The 20085-nt window shown below is 43.6% G+C and overlaps 1 protein-coding gene across 1 annotated transcript; it reads right to left on the minus strand.

The window, feature by feature from the left end:
• Window positions 1-210: 210 nt before the first annotated feature.
• On the minus strand, window positions 211-18384 carry LOC143940851 (guanylyl cyclase-activating protein 2-like). The gene is made up of 4 exons (XM_077462636.1): window positions 17976-18384; window positions 9301-9450; window positions 5789-5897; window positions 211-688 (listed from the first exon to the last, which is right to left on the minus strand). Exons 1-4 carry the CDS (start codon window positions 18168-18170, stop codon window positions 561-563), a joined length of 582 nt encoding a protein of 193 aa, XP_077318762.1. The 5' UTR covers window positions 18171-18384; the 3' UTR covers window positions 211-560.
• Between the last annotated feature and the right edge of the window lie 1701 nt (window positions 18385-20085).

Genomic DNA, 20085 nt, shown 5'->3' on the forward strand with positions numbered 1-20085 from the left:
GGTTTACATCCTCTTTAAGCAAGTTGCTCGTAGGTAAGGATGAGCTCAGGCGTGTTTGCATGGACCACATGCAGAGCCCGCCAGGAAGCCGACGCAGCGCCGCGATAATCACAGGCAGTGAGACATTTCCCCGATGTGCAGCTGCAGAGATCAGGCAATGTCTCACTGCCTGTGATTAGCGCAGAGCTGCGCCGACTTCCTGTCGGGCTCTGCACGTGGTCCATGCAAACACGCCTGAGCTCATCCTTAGTAGCAGGCTTCAGAACTTCTTGAAGCTTGAAGAAAGCCCGCTGAAGGCTGCTAGCAGCTAGCTTAAAGTGGCAATCAGCACTCCAATTAGGACCTGTGTTCAACAATTACAAACTGGAGCTGAATGGCACTTTAAAAGCTTCAACAAAACTTGCTGAAAGCTCTGCAAATGCTTTGTCAAAGCTTGCTGTTCACACTGCTCTTATACATGCTGAAGCTCGTGTGAAACAAGCCTAAGGGAGATTGTACTTTCAGATTGTAACGTGAGTGGCCATCGTTATGCATTTCAGAACAGGTCAGATGTCTTCTCTCTAAAACATTGCACTTTTCCTCCTTTGCTCCATAATCCAGGTACAGGGATTAGTATCCAGTTGTAACATCCTTGAGACCCATCTGTCCTTTTTAGCTCCTTCCACAAACTCGTGTAATGTGAGCTGGCCTGAAAAAGAGGAAACATTTTTTTATTTTATTTTTGCAGATAATTTGATTTAGGATTTGGATGTTTTTTGGGCTCTGGTACTACATGGAGGCACCACTCCCTTTGCCATATTGCAGCATACTGTGTATTTTTATGGATGTTTGGTAATGGTGACACAATAGTATTGTCAGTGATAGCAGAGTTTAATTGCTGAGTTTAATTGCTGTCATAACATTTATTATCATGATTGTAGAAATTTCAACCCCTGTATATGTAAACCCAGACAATGAACTTCTCCTTTTTGCTTTATTTTAGTTCGTTAAACTGTTACTAAACCCCGGACCCTGCATTCACTATATCTGGTCTACCACAGTAAACAGAACATGGAAATGCAATTATTTTAGTAAATTTAAACTGCTAAATACCTTTTCCCATCAGCATTATATAGCAGTCTTGTGACTTCTGTCAGTATCTGGTTAAAGTTGGAGGAGGAGTGTTCGTTCTACTCTGATTGTCCTATGTGGCTGTAAGACCCCCGACCCTCTGTCTGGACAGTGCTGATTGGCCCTGTGCTGATCACACTCACTGCATGCACTGTACCAAGAAAAAAAGACTCTCTGGCAATACACATGCTCCAAGGCTCTATCATGTTAGGATGGGTTGGGGACTATGGAAGAAGGGGTGGCTCAGAGAAGACAGGATCAAACAGCCTTTTTTACACAATGTGCAGGATTAACCCCTTACGTTCCGCAGTAAGTATAACAAGCGTGCTTTACTGCATATACAGACTGATTTTACTGTTGTAGGTTTAGTAACACTTTAAATAAACTATTGAAATTGTTTTGATATATCTGCTGATAAGTTCAAAAATACACGTTGATCCTGTCAGAACTAGGGCTTGCCACCTGTACAGGATTCACCCGGACAGTACGGGTTTTGAATCATGTGTCCAGGTCTCCTTCCACCTGGTACCCAGACACATGATCCAGACTGCACTGTGGTTTCTGTGCTCCAGCTGGTGGAGGAACACGACTAGTTAATGTTATCAGGAGTAAGTTCTTATCTTTATTCAGCAGTTCTGACAATCTAATCAGGTCCACTTCTATACAAATCCACCAGACAGTGTAATTGTGGGAACCCCAACATAAGGTTTACTCCGCCTAAGCCTGAAAATCATCAAATAGTGCCGGCGGAGTAATCCTTGTGCTGCGGTTCCCGGCAATTAGGGGAAACAGTGTTCCTTCTCCTGGCCCCCAGCTGAGCAGAAGTTTTTTGGAATTGCTGCAGACAAGAGGTTACTCCACAGAATATACTGCCATGGCTGACCAGCCTTAGCCTGGGTTCACACTTGTGCGAACACAGACACCGCATGTGATTCGCACCCGCATTGCTGTGCCAATCGCATGCGATGTCTGTGCAATGGGAGTTCAGCCGTACAGTTGTATGGCTGAACTTGCATTCGATTTGCAGGAAAATAGTGCAGGCCCCCCCCCCCCCCCCACACTGGAATCTGATCACATGGGTGTTCTCACCTATGCAATCCAATTCCTGTCCGAGTTCACACTCATCATTGCAATCTGTGAACCAATATGGAGGTATTAACAATGTAATGACACCCACAGCGGTTCGCAGAGGCCTGCCTGCAGGAGAGATGCAATGTAGGAACCGGCATTGGAATCGCGCTGGTTCCCACATCACCTATGTGTGAACCTAGGCTCAGGGCTTGTTTACACATGTGGTGCCCTCTAAAGAGCAATCCATGTTTGGATTGCTCTTCAGAGGGAATTTGACAGGCAGTGAGGTGGTGTTATATCGCCTCCTCACCACCTGTTTAACCACTTGCCGACCGCTGTCAGCAAATATAAGTCGGCGACGGTGACCGTGCCCGCGGGACCCACGGACTTGATCGCCGCGAGGATACCCGCGATCGTATCACAGTGCTGAAGAACGGGGAGATGCCAATGTAAACAGCATCTCCCCGTTCTGTCTAGTGACAGGACACTGATCGTCTGCTCCCTGTCATCATCATCATTAACTTTAGATAGTAAAACATTTTTTTCTGCCAATAAATGCCTTATACAGCCCACTTCCTGTTTCTTGTCTGATCATTAGCCTAGGCTTATGGCACCATGCACAGCTCTCTCTCTGGCATTTGTGAGAGTTTGCCAGGAAGGGAGGGGGGATATAAGAGGGCCAATGAGAGCTGCAGAGCTGGAGGTGTGCCTCTGTGTGTCTGTGTAAATGCAGGAAATGAACAGGCAGCAGCTTCGGCTGCCCACAGTTAAAATGATTGCAGCCAGACTCAGTGGTGGGAGATTTCTGCAGAATATTTGGCAAGTACAAAATCCCAGTATATATCAAATAATGTGCAAATTGGTTGGAGGGAAGCTTCAGAATGGCAAAGATATTTTTATTACAAATTATGTGAGCAGACTGCAGTTCCTCTTTAAGGAATATATTCCTTTACTGGCTTGGGTAAGCACCAAAAATGGGTTGCAAAACAAGTTGCAAACGGGTCATATGTGGCCCCTGGGCCGTAGGTTGGGCCCCAGGGCTTTACTGTTTAACCGCTTAAGGACCACCTCACACCGATGTACGTCGGCAGAATGGCACGGCTGGGCACAAGCGCGTACAGGTACATTGCCCTTTAAGTGCCCAGCCGTGGCTCACGTGCCGCCGGCGGTGCACTCGCGACCCGGTCCTGAGCTCCGTGGCCCACGGACCCGCGGACCCGACCGCCGCCGGTATCCCTCATTCGGGTCACAGAGCTGAAGAACGAGGAGAGGTAAATGTAAACAAACCTCTCCTCGTGCTTCCTAGTGAGCCTGTCACTGATCGTCTGTTTCCTGTTATAGGGAAAGATGATCAGTGATGTCACATGCCCCCCTACAGTAAAAAAAAACAAACACTTAACCCCTACACTGCCCCCTAGTGGTTAACCCCTTCACTGCCAGTGACATTTTTACAGTAATCTGTGCATTTTTAATAGCTCTGATAGCTGTATTAATGCCAATGGTCCCTGAAATGTGTCAGAATTGTCCAACGTGTCCACCATAATATCGCAATCACAATAAAAATTGATCGCCGCCATTACTAGTAAAAAAAACAAAACAAAACTATCCCCTATTCTGTAAACACTATAACTTTTGCGCAAACCAATCAATAAACCCTTCTTGCAATTTTTTATTTATTTTTTACCAAAAATATGTAGAAGAATATGCATCGGCCTAAACTGAGGGAAAAAAATGTTTTTTTATATATTTTTGGGGGCTATTTATTATAGCAAAAAATAAAAAATAATGCATTTATTTCAAAATTGTCGCTTTATTTTTGTTTATAGCACAGAAAATAACCGCAGAGGTGATCAAATACCACCAAAAGAAAGCTCTGTTTGTGGGAAAAAAGGACGCCAATTTTGTTTGGTAGCCACGTCACACGACTACGCAATTGTCAGTTAAAGCGACGCAGTGCCGAATCGCAAAAAGGGGCCTGGTCCTTTAGCTGCAAAATGGTCCGTCCGAAAGTCGTTAAGTTAATATTTAGGGATACATTTAGGAGTGAGGCTAATGCCCTGTACACACGGTCTGATTTTCCCACAACAAATGTTGGATGTGAGCTTGTTGGCGGAAAGTCCGACCGTGTGTACGCTCCATCGGACATTTGTTGTCGGACTTTCCGCCAACAAATGTTGGCTAGCATGTTCTCAAATTTTCCGCCAACAAATGTGTGTTGTTGGACTTTCCGATCGTGCGTGCACAAGTCCATCAGACAAAAGTCCAAAGTACAAACAAGCATGCTCGGAATTAATGCTCACCAAACACAACATTAACAGAAAGAGCCCAAAGGGTGGCGCATGACTATTGAACTTCCTTTTTATCGGCTCGCCGTACTTCTTGTATGTCACTACGTTCGGAATTGTTGGCCAACATTTGTGTGACCGTGTGTATGCAAGACAAGTTGGAGCCAACATCCTTCGAACAAAATTTCACGGTTTTGTTGTCGCAAAGTCTGATCGTGTGTACGGAGCATAAGAGTTTCTAAACCTAAGAACAAACTGTACAGTTATAATTAACTATACAGGTTTTCCCGAAGTCTCCTATACAGGGGCTTGTGTACAAGGTCTTAAAGTGGTTTTATAGTCTATTTTTTTTACTTTTACCTACATGTAAGCCTATAATAAGGCTTACCTATAGGTAAAAAAATATCTCCTAAACCTGTATGGTTTAGGAGCTATTCCCCTGGCAATGAGCCGCTGACTGCAGCGGCGCATGCGCACAGGGGTTTCTTGGCTGGAAGCCCGGCAGACGTCGGACCCTGCCGGAAAGAGATCTCCCGCACGCGCATGTGCGGGAGTGACGATATCGCTGCTCCGGCCACTCACAGAGCCAGAGCCGCGATATCCGGAAGACACGCCGAGGGAACATGTCAGCTCCCTCGGCGTGTATCAGGTGAGATGTTGGGGCCTCGTTCTAAGGTAAGTATTTCATAATGAGCTAGTATGCGGTGCATATTAGCTCATTATGCCTTTTCCCTAACAGGTATGAAAAAAAAATTTCAGCGTGTTTACTACCGCTTTAACATTTTCTTATTTTTATTAGTGGAATGGACACAAAGCATGAAAATGTGTGGAGGGGGTTATTAAATATGATAAAGCACAGAATGCACAAATACATTGCTTTTCAAGAAAATGTCTAAGGACCCTTTCACACTGTCGGACCATTCAGGTCAGCTTGTCAGTTTTGTCGGCGGACCTTAACGGACGCTCCGTGCTAGTCTATGGAGTGACAGATGACAGCAGTGACATGTCCGTTGACATCTGACCCGGTCCGTTCCACTAAAATCAGACGGATGGCCCTACGTGCGCATCCGTCCCTATCGGATCGGGTGAGATCTGATGAAAACGGACATGCTATCCGTTTTCGTCCGATCTCTCCATAGCCACCAGCGGCTCTCGACAAGCCCCTCCCCACTCAGTGAGCAGAGAGGGACCTGTCATCCGCTGGCTCCGCGGAGATCAACAGAGAGATCTCCTACTCAGCTGGCGGACGGAGGCGGACTCCATGGCAGCGGATCCGCCTCGTGAGAATGAAGCCTAAAAAGTGAACTTAAGCTCTATCTTACCATCACCATTTTCATCCACCAGTTGAAAGATTCTCTCACAGATATCGTCCGGGCTCAGGAGTTGCGTGTCCTGGGCTTTCTTCCAATCTTTCTTAATGCTGTAAATTGACTGAAAACAAAGTTTATGCAATTCCTTTTATTAACCACCAATTTATTGATACAATCTACAACTCTGGTTTGTAACACAACTTTTTTAGGGTTATTACAGTATAGTAACCAAAAAGAGTTCCTCTTTCACTTCAAGTTAGAACAGTAAACAAAATTGCATTTGTAGCTAAAACTATTTTTTACTTCAGATAAAGTAGTCAAGGGTTAAAACCCTTGTCCTAAATACATTTTACTGTTTATGTCCTGTAAAAGGAAGATTGAAGAACGCTGAGAGGAATTTCCATATATTAAATCAGAATGGTATTTAACAGGCGCTATCTAAGAATAACAATACACAGAAATGACAACATAAACAATAAAGGTATCAAAAAACATACAAGTAATGATATACAAATATCAAATAATACCACACATGCTAGCCTAATGCCACAACCCAAGAAATATATTTACCTGTGTATAAATGATTTTATACAAATATATTTACAAAAATGTGAGGGGTTGTGAGATAGATATATATATATATATATAATTAGGGCTGTTACTGATTAAAATTTTCGTGTTCGATTGATCGATTATTTTTTTAATCGATTCATCGACTAATTTCGATTAATTATAACGCACATACAGATCCAACTACTTTTATTTGATCTCCTTGCATTGCAGCTCTGCATTAGTCAGTGTGAAATATGGTTAGGGCCGAAACAACGAATCGATTATGAAATTAATCGATTATGAAAATAGTAATCGATTAATCGGCCACTAACATAATGGGGTTAAAAAAAAAAAAACTAAAATTAGCCCGTTATGGTACAAAAATAGCAAATTGCTACTGTAAATATTACTTTCACTGTCCCATAGTAAAAAGTTAGCCCTTTACAGTAGCGATTATTTGCTCTTTTTGTAATAATTTGAGTTTTTTTAACCCCATTATGTTACTAAACATCTCAGGCTTGGGTCACACCTCTGTGTTTTTTTTGGTGCTTTTTGCAGAAACGTACTACAGTTCATTTACATGGTTTCCTATGGGTGTTCATATCCATGATTTTTTCAGCCGCTGCGTATTTGGAAAGGACAAGGACTTTTTTTTTTTTTAACGCAAAAGGGTGCTATTTTGTTTTTTTGGTTCAATAGACTTCAATGGAGAAGCTGCAGAAAAGTATGTAATAATGCGTTTTTGCGGGGGTGTTTTGCGGTGCTTTTTAATCTGCCCAACAAAATATTGGCCGAAAAAATATGTAAAAATGCAAATGGAAGCAAAATTACCTCTTTTTTTTTTTTTTAAGTTATTAATCGGCCAACTAATCGATTATGAAAATAATCGTTAGTTGCAGCCCTAAATGTGGTATACACTATATATACAATCACCTGACACTAGTTAGTTTCCACAATCCATGACTTAACTTCACAGTTCACACAAATACGTATTAAATTCAAACTGTCGCACTGACGTAGTTAATTTTTTTCCCCACAGTAGCGTGACAATCCCTCCACCTCCGGTCTAACTGATCACTCTCACCTTATGGCATGGACCCCTGTGTAAACAGGTGGTCATGCAAGCGGGTATCAAAAGGGTTAACACAGACCATAAACTTCTCTCACGTCTCCTTAGATTTCAGCAAGGACGCCGGGTCATGGGTAGAAAGAAAAGATCTAAGTGCTCACCGCTTAAGTATAAGATTAAATTTTTGTGTTCAAACACAAACTACTCACATAAAGATGATAAAAACACAGCATGTAAAGCCGACAATCGTGTTAGTTCCGTAGGGCAGCAGCGGGTGACCTCATGCGTAGCTCCTTCCCCATGCGCGTTACGTTCAATCAGAACTTCGACATCACTGGACTCCTCCCCCTTCCCTTCGTTAGCAGGCGGAGGTACTTGGGGAAGAGGGGAGGAGTCCAGTGACATTGATGTCCGTGACATCACCGGGTCTCCGACGGAACTCCCTGAAGACCCGCAAGCCGGTGGAGAGGGGAGTACCGATCAAAAGAATTTTGATCGATCAAAAAAATGATATTAAAAAAAAATATATATATATATATATATATATATATATATAACATAAACACACACACTGTGTGTCCAGTAAAATGGTCAGCAAGTGGTTAAAAAAAGGGTGGACTCGAGGGTGCACTGCGCCCTGAGCCCACCCAGTTGTGTGACAATAGCGAACTAATATTCGCTATTGTTTTCCTGATTCTCCTTACAGCCAATCAGGAACCCGGTCCTGAGACCGGTCACTCGATTGGCCGGGACGATGATAGGCTGAGGAGAGGAGAGGGAGTGCTGACTGATCAGAGACCGTCCTGCTCCTGGGTTACTCATGGACTTTCCCTGAGCCTCCGGCCGCCGCTCTTACTGGATGGTGTTCGGACTGTAACTGGGGGAGGACATGTCTTCGGCAGCAGATCGAGGTTAGTGGATGCAGTCGGCGATCAGCCCTCTTCACCAAGGACATCGCTGGGTACACTGCTGGGGAGGGAATCTGTGTAAGTGCTGCTGGTCCCAACATCTAGCCATTGGAGATGGAAGTCCCAGCAGCGGGTGTGCAGGTGTGTGTCACTTGTCAGCTGGCACCAGGCTGAATAGCTCCCTGGTGCCCTGTGTAATTAGCAATCTGTGCTGGTGACAGAGGAGCTGTGCCTTTCATCTGACACCCGACCGCCACCTTTCCATCTGTCTCCCCCTGGGTGGGGGGGGGGGGGGGTGTCTGACGTTTGTTTGACACACCCTAAATATTTAGCAGCAGCCGCCACTGCCTATGATTAGGGACAGATGATCGTCCTTGGACACAAGCTGTATGCAGGTCATTTTTTCATGTGTGATCATTTTTGCACTATTGAACTCCGCAGCTGCTGACTGCAGTTTTCTGCAAGATACTTGCAGCACAGCAGCCGGTTTGTCCATGTGCATCAGGCCCTAACATTCTCTTTAATTCCAAAAGACCCCTTGCCCCTGATTTATTTATTTTTTAGTTTTTTTTTTCTTACATACCTTTTTCTAAGTAAGAGTAAAAGTATCTTTTTGTACATTCACGTTAAAAAAGATATCACAGGTCCTCATTCTCCTCTTTTGTCCTAGTGGCTGGTCCTTTCACAAAATGGCATCATCACGGGTCACTGTAGCTTTCTCCTGTAAGCCCAAGCCGTTATGATGGTGCACCCAACACCTTGGCTCCCAGAAAGTGGATTCAATGATATTGGCACCATTTAACCCAGAGAGGGAGCACCATTGGACCGTGGAGCGATGTGTTTGTGGGGGACAGCGTTAGTGAGGAGGTGAATAAAGCAGTTTTCTTTTTTTTTTTTTAAGTGTTGGGCAATATTTTTTTTTACATTGGAATTTGGCTTTAATATTTTTTAGGCATTGGAATAGAAAACATGGTTCTTATAAATTGTATTATTACCTGAATAATCTCCTTCAGCTCCTTCTTGTCTACACAACCATTTCCATCCTTATCATATATTTTAAAAGACCACTTCAACTTATGTTCCAGCTTCCCCCGCAGAGCGAGATTCAAGGCAGCCACATATTCCAGAAAATCTATTGTGTTGTCCTGGGATGGAAAGAAATCGTGGATACATATCAGGTCTTCAAAAACACTGCTGTACGAGTCAATTTCACCAAGAACTTTCCAATGGAATAAGTCTAATGCCCCGTACACACGAGTGGATTTTCCGTCGGAAAAAACTTGGATGTTTTTTTTCCGATGGAATTCCGGACTGTTCGGACTGTAGCTGGGGGAGGACATGTCTTCGGCAGCAGATCGAGGTTAGTGGATGCAGTCGGCGATCAGCCCTCTTTGCCCGGGACATCGCCGGGTACACTGCTGAGGAGGGAATCTGTGTAAGTGCTGCTGGTCCCCACATCTAGCCATTGGAGATGGAAGTCCCAGCAGCGGGTGTGTGTGTCACTTGTCAGCTGGTACCAGGCTGAATAGCTGCCCTGTGCCCTGTGTAATTAGCAATCTGTGCCGGTGACAGAGGAGCTGTGCCTTTCATCTGGGACCCGACCGCCACCTTTCCATCTGTCTCCCCCTGGGAGGGGGGGGTGTCTAGCATTTGTTTAACATCCCCTAAATATTTAGCAGCAGCCGCCACTGCCTATGATAAAGGACCGATGATCGTCCTTGGACACTAACCTCGATCTGCTGCCGAAGCACTCAAGCTTGGCTTGCATACACACGGTCACACAAGTTCTCTGAACTTTCGACCGTCAAGAACGCGGTGACGTGCAACACTACGACGAGCCGAGAAAATTAAGATCAATGCTTCTGAGCATGTGTCGAATTGTTTCCGAGCATGCGTAGGAATTTTGTGCATTGGAATTTGTAGACAATCAGAATTTCCAATCTGAACTTTTTACGACCGAAAAATAGAGAACCTGCTCTCAATGTTTTGCTGGCGGGAATTCCGCCAACAAAAGTCTGATGGAGCATACACACAGTCGCATTTTCCAACTAAAACCTCACATCGGACTTTTGCTGGCGGGATTTCCCATCGTGTGTATGCAGCATAAGGGGTTGATTTACTAAAGGCAAATAGACTGTGCACTTTCCAAAGTGCAGTTGCTCCAGAGCTCAGTAAATGAGCAAAAGCTCTGCTGACTTCCATCTTCCAATCATGTGTAAGCAAAAATGAAGTTTTTTTTTTTTTTCCTTGCACATGATTGGGTACTTTTTGCAGAGTGAAGCTTTACCTAATTTACTAAGCTCTGGAGCAACTGCACTGGCAGAGCGGAAACTGCACTTTGCAAAGTGCACAGTCTTTTTATCTTTAGTAAATCAACCCCTAAGGCCTGATTCACACCTATGCATTTTCAGTGCTTTTAGCATTTTGCAGATTTGCACTACAGAACGTGTTCCATAGGAAATCGCGGTAAATGGACTGTGGTGCAAAATGCAAAAAGTGTTAAAAATGCATTGGACTGAATCAGGCCTTAGATTCACACTTGCATTTTCATGCTTTTTTGTGTGTTTTAATGTGTTTTCATACTTTTTTGTGATGTACTTTCATGCATTTTTTTTTAGGCACCCCATTGAAGTCTATGATGTAAAAAAATGCACCAAAAGGAGCACGTACATCTTTTTACAAGCTATAGGGAATCACATTTCATAGATATAAAAAGATCCCATAGACCAGGGATATGCAATTATTGGACCTCCAGCTGTTGCAAAACTACAAGTCCCATCATGCCTCTGCCTCGGGGTGTCATGGTTGTGGTTGTCAGAGTCTCGCTATGCCTCATGGGACTTATAGTTCTGCAACAGCTGGAGGTCCGCTAATTGCATATCCCTGCCATAGACAATAATATGATTCCTCTTTTTGTGCATTGTCGCAGGACAAATGACACAGCTGCACGGGTTTAAAAGGGGAACAGACTTGTCCCAGTATTCTACCAAGGTCAGCTAACAAATTAATGCAATATGTTAAAAAAGGAAGAAAAAATGAATTGCAGTCCCTACTTCCTCCTATCTCAGCGCTATGGGCAGGGGTGTAACTATAGGGGGTGCAGCAGTTGCGACCGCAACTGGGCCCTGTGATGCAGGGAGCCCATGCAGCCCCCTCTACATATGGCCAGCAGCAGCATAGGCAGCTAGGGGTACCAGTGCACCATGCACACGGGTGGCTGGAGGTGGAGGGTGACTAGCAGAGCTCCATGCTCGACTATCGCACTGGCTGCTCTTTAGTTGTGCATTCCCCGCATGACCTGCGTCCTCGGCCGGCTCCTCAGAGTACCCCTCTCCTGCTCCATGCATTGCCGCTCAGTCCGATGTCTGTTCTCCCCAGCCAGAGTCCCGTCCCCCCCTGAGTCCGGCCCACACTGCACTGCATACTTCTCCCGGGTAAACAAACTTTAAGCGCACAGATGCAGTGCAGCCCTATGAGAGCCGGCTCCCTGGAGAACACTGCAGGCTTGTCTGCCAGCCCCCCTCCTCCCTTGTCATACACAGATGATGAAAGGTCTTTCTGGGAGATATGCTGATCGCCCGTCCAGCACACTGGATGGAGCCGAGGCCAGCATGGATGAGTGCGCGGCCTACAGCTTGGTCATGGTGAGTGAGAGAACCCCATCCCCCACACACCATTACATACCCCCTCCATCTCCCCCTGGGGACAGGGACCCTTTCTCACGTGGGGACAGGGACCCCCACCTCCCCTGGGGACAGGGACCCCTTCTCACTAGTAACTTTATCTGCCCTGGAGAAAAGGACCTCATCTCTTCTGGGGACGGGGACCCCATCCTGCCTAGGGACAGTCCCCCAATGGGGCACCTAAAAAAAAAACTACAGATACCAGTGATTCCACCGCCGGACTCGGAGAGAAGGGCCCTGGCTGGGGTTCAGGGGGGCCCTTCATGGTTTCTTGCATCGGGGCCCTGAAGGTTCTAGTTACGCCACTGGCTATGGGTTTCAAATTACAACAATAAAACCATATATATCATATATATATATATATATATCAATAAAACCATATATCATCAGCAAATAATTCAACCTGTTTAAACAGAATTAAATATTCATCAAAGAGGCACTCCTGTCAACAAATAGCATTGACTAGCTAGCATATGTATATTAACATATACGGACAATATATACAAAATATTGAAAAATAAAATAGCAAAATAACAGATAGTGATAAGAAAGAAGTCCGCGGTGGATATAGTTGGTGGACCTAAAAATAATCTGTTGACGAGTGCACCTTTCACCAAATTCCTCCAATCTGTGCTCCACATACCCTGCTGGGGTTTAAACTCACCAAAATGATGCAATTGTTAGGCCTCAATCATTATCAGTATCCTGCCATATACACGATTAGAGCCAAAAATCTGGGAAAATTACAAGAAAAACTCCACATAGAGCAGTTCCATTTGACTTTTTTTATTGTGTTCCTCCGATTAAAATTCAATATTGTATAAAACTTTCACATGCCTTGGTTCCAAGTTGATCATATAGCTTAGTGTCGGTGTACCAGTCTATCAATCACTCCAACTGGGGGGGGGGGGGGGGGTGGAGATACCGGAGGTGCTGCAGGAACGATCTCAGTAAACTCACCGCTCTGTACTTCCTCCTTCCAATTTACAGCTGAGTCCTTAGAACGCACGTCTTTTCCGGTCGCCGTGAGATCACGCCCTTAGAGCATCTCCAGCCCCCCCCCCCAGTTGGAGAGAATTATAGACCGGTACAACTACACTAAGCTATATGATCAACTTGGAACCAAGGCATGTGAAAGTTTTATACAATATTGAATTTTAATTGGAGGAACACAATAAAAAAAGTCAAACGGAACTGCTCTATGTGGAGTTTTTCTTCTCATGTTCCCGGATTTCCAGACTCCTGAGGCTTTCCAGTTTGGCTCTATTCGTGTGTATGGCAGGATACTGATGATGACTGAGACCTAACAATTCCATCATTTTGGTGAGTTTAAACCCCAGCTGGGTGTGTGGAGCAATTTGGTGAAAGGTGCACTCGTCAACAGATTATTTTTAGGTCCATCAGCTATATCCACCACGGACTTCTTTCTTATCACCATCTGTTATTTTGCTATTTTGTTTTTCAATATTTTGTATATATTGTTCATATATGGTAAATATACATATGCTAGCTTGTCAATGCGATTTGTTAACAGGAGCGCCGCTTTGATGAATATTTAGTTCTGTTGAAACAAATGAATGCAGTACATGCACAGAGGTTTCCTTCCAGTTGGAGACTGGTTACACAGATTTACAATTTTCTCTAATTGTGTCCAATGTTTGGCCCACGGGCCACATGTGGCCCAAGGTGGACACAATCATAAGCTTACTTAAAAATATTGAATTCTTTTTTTTTTTTTTTTTTCAGTTTTTGTAAAAATGCATTTACACTTAACGAATACATGAGGCCGAATAAAATTTTGACTGTCTCTTTACTGGACTTTTATTAGTTTTATCTTCAGAAAGAAAAGTATCCCACTCATGTCTTATCCCTTGTACACACAGTCGGACATTCCAACAACAAAATTGTCCTAAACTGGTGTTGCATACACACGGTCGGACAAAGCTGTCGGAAAATCCGATAGTTCGGAACGCGATGGCGTTCCTTCGTTACGACAGGACTACTTTGAGGCTAGTAGCCAATAGCTTTGGTCTCATAATTTGTTCTGCGCATGCGTGGCACTTTGTCCGATCGGAATTCTCTACAAACTATCGGAAAAAGTCTGATCTGATTGTTTTTGTCGGGGATCCTGCTTTCCGACGGAAAAAGTCGGATAGAGCCCACACACGATCGGATTTTCCGACAATATAATCCGATTGGACCTTTTCCGTCGGAATTTCCGACCGTGTGTACAAGGCATTATTCATGTCATAAGTTTTTGCAGCACCTATATTTGTGAGCAACTATTTTCAAGGAGGGCAAAATTAGAACCAAAATATCTGATGAGCCCTTTGAGAATTCATTGAGAATTGCTACTCCATCCAACCAACCTGATATCGATTCATTCGTTTATCAAAATCAAATAAAATATCGCACTACTTTTATGTTGCCCTCTTGCTGTTATAATAAAAAAAGTATTACAAAAAATATAAAATATTACAAAAAAAATTAAGATTTATTACTCAGGTATGTACATTATCTATATTGGTGATCTTAAGTTGTGATCTGCCTGACTTTTTCTGCTTATCGGTTATCCTTATTGTTAGTGTATTTTAATGTGTGACAAAAAGACTTTTCCTTTTCTTTCAGTATGGCCCAGGAAGGTCAAAAGGTTGGACACCCCTGTTGTAAGGGCTCTTTCACAAGGGCAGCTGGGGGTATTAAAAACAGGTGGCTGGGCTGCAGTTTTACCTCCCACCTGAATCCTATTATTACAGCCAGATAGGGCTGTACACATGCCATGTAATTTTTTAACTTGGCCTGCAGAGTTTGACAGGTGGCACCAACTGATAAAATTCGCCCAGTGAGTCCAATGGGGCTGCACTGCAACTGTAAGCCAAATGCTAAGCTCATTGCGGCGTGGACCCACATTGTTAAAATGGTGCTTGGTAAATAAGAAAATGGTAGACCGCTTTTCACAGGGCAGTATAGAGGCTAACAGGCATTCAAGAGGCACCACAGCTGCCTTCTGATACCTGTTAGCCTCTATACTGCCCTTTGAAAAGCGGTCTACCACACTGCCGCATGTCTGCTAGAAACTTAAGAGAATCTGATCAAGATACAAAAAAAATAAATGAATGCAAATGGTTATAGTTTTTCCCTTAAAGTCCAAACCCAATCAACATGTATTCCTTATAAAGTAATTTGGAATTAAAGTGGTTGTAAACCCTTACAAACCACTTTGACCTACAGGTAAGCCTAGATTAAGGCTTACCTGTAGGTCCAAGAAATATCTCCTAAACCTATATGGTTTAGGAGATATTTGCCCGAAAACGGGCACCAATGTCTACGGCGCATGCGCCGTAGACATCGGCGCGCAGGCGCACTGAGGGCGCCATTTCCAAGAATGGAGCTGCCGCGCGTGACGACTCCCGTGCGCGGGAGTGACGTCATCGCGGCTTCGCCGAATGACAGCGGCGGAGCTGCGAGACGCCACCAACAAGATGGATGCGGCGGACTACAGGGGACAGCGGCGACTTCGCTGGCTCCTGTGTCAGGTAAGTGACACATAATGGGCTACTATGCGATGCATAGTAGTCCATTATGCTTTGCCTTTGCAGGGAATGAAAGAGGAAGTAAACTCATCAGGGTTTACTTCCTCTTTAAACCTCTGTTTATTGTAAAGCATGGTATATGCTTCAGATGTGCCATGGGCAGGGCTTTTTTTCAGAGGGAACGTGGGGGAACGCAGTTCTGGCACCTCCAGCACTAAATATAATGACAAGGAGTGCTGGGGTATGCTGAAGGGTCTATTCGTGCTGGCTGCCGGGGATCTATTGTCACCGAGGGTATTGCTTCTGGTGGGGGTATGTTTTTTTGCTTGGGGTTAATTGTTAATGGGAGAGACCTACTGTCGAGAGAGGGGTCTATTGTTGCTGGCTACTGGGAGATCTATTGTTGCTGGGCTGGATCTATTGTAGCTGGGGGGGTCTACTGTTTCCAGGAAAGCTATAGTTGCTGGGGGGATCTATTGTTGCTAGGGAGATCTATTGTGGCTGGTAGAGATCTATTTTTGCTAACTGGGTCTATAGTTGCTCGGAGGGATGTATTTTTGCTTGGGGCATCTATTGTTGCTGTACGGGCTCTATTTTAATATTTGGTTTTGTATGGTCTTAAAGGGGCGGTGCTTGGAGATGGGTAGGGGGTGCAGTACCTGCACCTATTCTATGAGAAAGGGAAGACCGACTCCCAATGGCACATCTCAAATGATTCAGCTGCCCCTCTGAGATACCATGCTTTGCATTCTGAGTCAATTGTGAGTGCATTACTATATGTTTAACCATTGTTCTTAATCTTGCTACACTATATCCTGTGTGTGGGTTTATTTCACTTTTTTTCTGTTTTGCATGTCTCTGGAGCTCCCGCTCTGGCCACCCAGCAACACTGGACACCGGTATAGATTAGCTGTACATTGTTTAGGGCCTGGGCACCCATGACCATTCAAAAATGAATGCACACTGTCTATAGTGCCTTATTTTGCACTGCAGTACAAGAGGTTGCATTCTATTGTGCATTTTATTGTCTACTCATTTTTTTAAAATTCATTTTAATCCTATACCTATTGATATATTTTTTATTTGCATCATTTTTGCCCCATTCCTTGTAATACTATCATACACTATACACTACATATCATATATACTTTACGTTTGTTTACACTGGCGACTGACTTTTGCGATGTGCGCTTAGCTGTACTATCATCCAATGATGGGATAGGACTAATCAAACCCCATTGCTGATAGAGACAAGAAGCCAGCCATAGACAGTGCAAACCATGCATGAACAGGCTTAATGTACCCAAGTTGATCGATCAATCGGTACAACCAGCCTTTTGGTTTTTACAAGCAATTTTTGCTAGCAGCTGTTATAGCTGTTATAGCCACTAGCCACTAGCAATAATCACTGTGTTATCCCGGTGGGAACCCCCCGACTGGGAGAAAACAATGGCTCCACAGGAGGGATTTAGCTATTTACCTAGAGCCCGGCCGACCATAGATGGTATGCTCTTTTACAGAACAGGAAGAGCAAACATTTTGAAATGTTAAAGTTTTTAAACTTTTTTTTTTAGCCTTCGATAGGGAAGTGAGGGATTAGAACACCTGTTAGGTATTTTTATTGATGCTTGTTCCTCTATTAGGGAGAATCACTGTTTTTACTGGTGACCATTATGACTGCATGTGAATGTGGAAGTGAAAGAAAATTCCAAAATTTGAGTTTTCAGCAGAACCGTAATAAAAGGGAAATCTAACAATGGGAACACCATTTGTTCACACTGGTGACAACCAGAGACTTCCCTCACTTTTGGTAGGATTTCCTCTTACTTCCAGTTGTGGCTATGGGACAGGAAGTAAAGGGAAATCTCCCCCAGAAAACTGTCATCTCACTTTTCTTTCTAACTCTAAGTCCACCCGCCCCACTGTCGTGATTTCAGTACCCTTTCCCCACCCCCTTCTACACAGGATAATTTAACTGTTTTCTCCCCCCTATTTATAGTTAGTAAGAGGAAAATGGAAAGTTGGGAAGAGAGAGCGGTCACTAAGAACCAAGTGTGAACTACCAGGTCCCTCAAGGATTCTAGTTAATGATTGCGGTGATTATTGATCTAAGATGATTGGTTTAAGTGTTTCTATTGTTATCCAACATCACAGTACTAACAGAGATCGGTAAAATGCATATTATCTTTGTAACTGCTATATGACTGGTATTTTCTTCCCTGTGTTGGAGATTAATAAAAATTTATATTTGAAAAAAAAAGAAAAAAGAAAACTGTCATATAACTTTTTTCTTGTCTTTAGTTCTACTTTAAGTGATTTCCATCATTGGCTTTCTAAGGCTTTCACCACTCATTAGGTTCCTTCCTCGGAGAGTGATAAAAATGGTTCTATATTTATTTAGCTTGTAATATGTAGTTGCAGAATTATTATATAAAGAATTTACCTTGTACTTACCCCATTTCTGTCAAAAGAGGAAAACACTCGATCGATAAACTGAGATTGTTCGTTATTAGTCGAAATTCCAAAAAATCTTTTACATTCATGCAAATATAAAGTTCCGCTGGGACACTCCGTGACAAACTTCTTGTACATTTCCTGCAAGTCTGCTACATCAATTTCCTCCTTAGCAGAACTCTGGTTTTGTCCCATAATGAAGTGACCGGCTTATTTATTGTTACCAGACCATGATGTCCCCAGTATACCTGAGCTAGACTTGATGCTACAGGCAGCCAAAGAAATCCTTTGAGGAACCTCCAGCCTCTAATGAGAGTGACCTAGTGAAACTGACCAAATCTGATATAATGTGCACATTGGCTGCTTCTTTTCATGATCCACCTATAATCCCTTCAGTGATCCACAGCTAGAAAGAGAAAATGCCCTTGAGAAAGAATTATTTTCCTTTTCTAAGTGATTGTATATCTTCTTATCCAACCAAAAGATTTTACATGTAACTTCTGCTAATAAAGGAAATTGCAGATGACTAGTTCAGCATTTCTCAACCCTTTTTTACTTGCCTCAAAATCTCAAGGCACCCAGTCAAAAAGCCTAAAAAACATGTTATCAAATGGAAACCTGAGCCTGGGATGATGTCCACAACCACCTTTATGAAATTAACTTTACATCAGAAGCCCCTGTAACGCTGCTGGAAGATGACTGACCCCAAAGGTTGCCCCGATCTTGCCGTCCACACCTCTGACACCCTGGGTTCGGACATACACTATAATACCAAAAATATTGGAACGCATGCCTTTACACACACATGAACTTTAATGGCATCCCAGTCTTAGTCCATAGGGTTCAATATTGAGTTGGCCCACCCTTTGCAGCTATCACAGCTTTAACTCTTCTGGGAAGGCTGTCCACAAGGTTTAGGAGTGTGTCTATGGCAATTTTTGATCATCCTCCCAGAAGTGCATTTGTGAAGTCAGTACCTGTGGGATCCCTCTAGAAATGGGAAATCACTGTATATACACCAAAACTCCAATGTTCTCCACTCCAATGATCTCCATTAGCTCGACCTCAGCCTGACTTCAACCCGACAGAACACCTCTGAGATGAATTTGAGTGGAGACTGTGAGCCAGCAGTCGGCCAACATCAGTGCCTGACCTCACAAATGTGCTTTTAGAGGAATGGTCAAGCATTCCCATAGACACACTCCTAAACCTTGTGATCAGCTTTCCCAGAAGAGTTGAAGCTGTTACTCAATTAAATTGCAACTCAATATTGAACCCTATTGACTAAAACTACTTTTGGTAATAGTGTATTTCAAAGTGATAATGCAACTACAAAGACACCAGACTGCGGCAAAGTAAACAAGTACTTTACTTAAGACTCTCAAAACAGTTAAGAACAAGAATAAACCCTTGTACACACGGTCGGACATTCTGACAACCAAATCCGTTGGATTTTGTCTGAAACTGTTGCATACACACGGTCGGACAAAGTTGTCGGAAAATCCGATTGTACATAACGTGATGACGTTATTTAGTTACGGGACTATGTTCAGGCTAGTAGCCAATAGCTTTGGTCTAGGAATTTGATCTGAGTACGTGTGGCACTTTGTCCGTCGGCGTAGGCTACACATGATCGGAGTATTTCCGATCGGAGTATTTCCGATCTGAGCATTTTGTCGGAAAATTTTACCGGCAAGTTGGAAAAGTTGGTCCGTCGGATATTGCGACGGAAACAGTCCGATGGAGACCACACACAGTTGGAATATCCGACAAAATGGTCCGATAGGACACATTCCGTCGGAATCTCCGACCGTGTGTACAAGGGCTAAGAGATACTTTTCAATGTTAAACTCTTGCTTTTGGTAAATATGCAAAGGATAGGCAATGCAAAGAAAAGTACAATAAGTCAAACAGTAGTAATCAGTAGGTCCTGTAGGAACCTATGACTGCAGGTATAAAAAGGGAAGACCTTTTAAGTCAGACTGCTCTCTTCAAATCCTTAATCCTTAATTCAAATACTTAATCTCTGAGTAGAGTTCCCCTTAAAGTGTGCAGATATTTTTAGTGGAAGGAGAGAAGAAGAGTGGACGAATCCTTGTGATGTAGATGT

Source organism: Lithobates pipiens, unplaced genomic scaffold (assembly GCF_037356315.1).
Source record: "Lithobates pipiens isolate NorthernLeopardFrog02 unplaced genomic scaffold, aLitPip1_a1.2 Scaffold_10, whole genome shotgun sequence".
Lineage (NCBI taxonomy): Eukaryota > Metazoa > Chordata > Amphibia > Anura > Ranidae > Lithobates > Lithobates pipiens.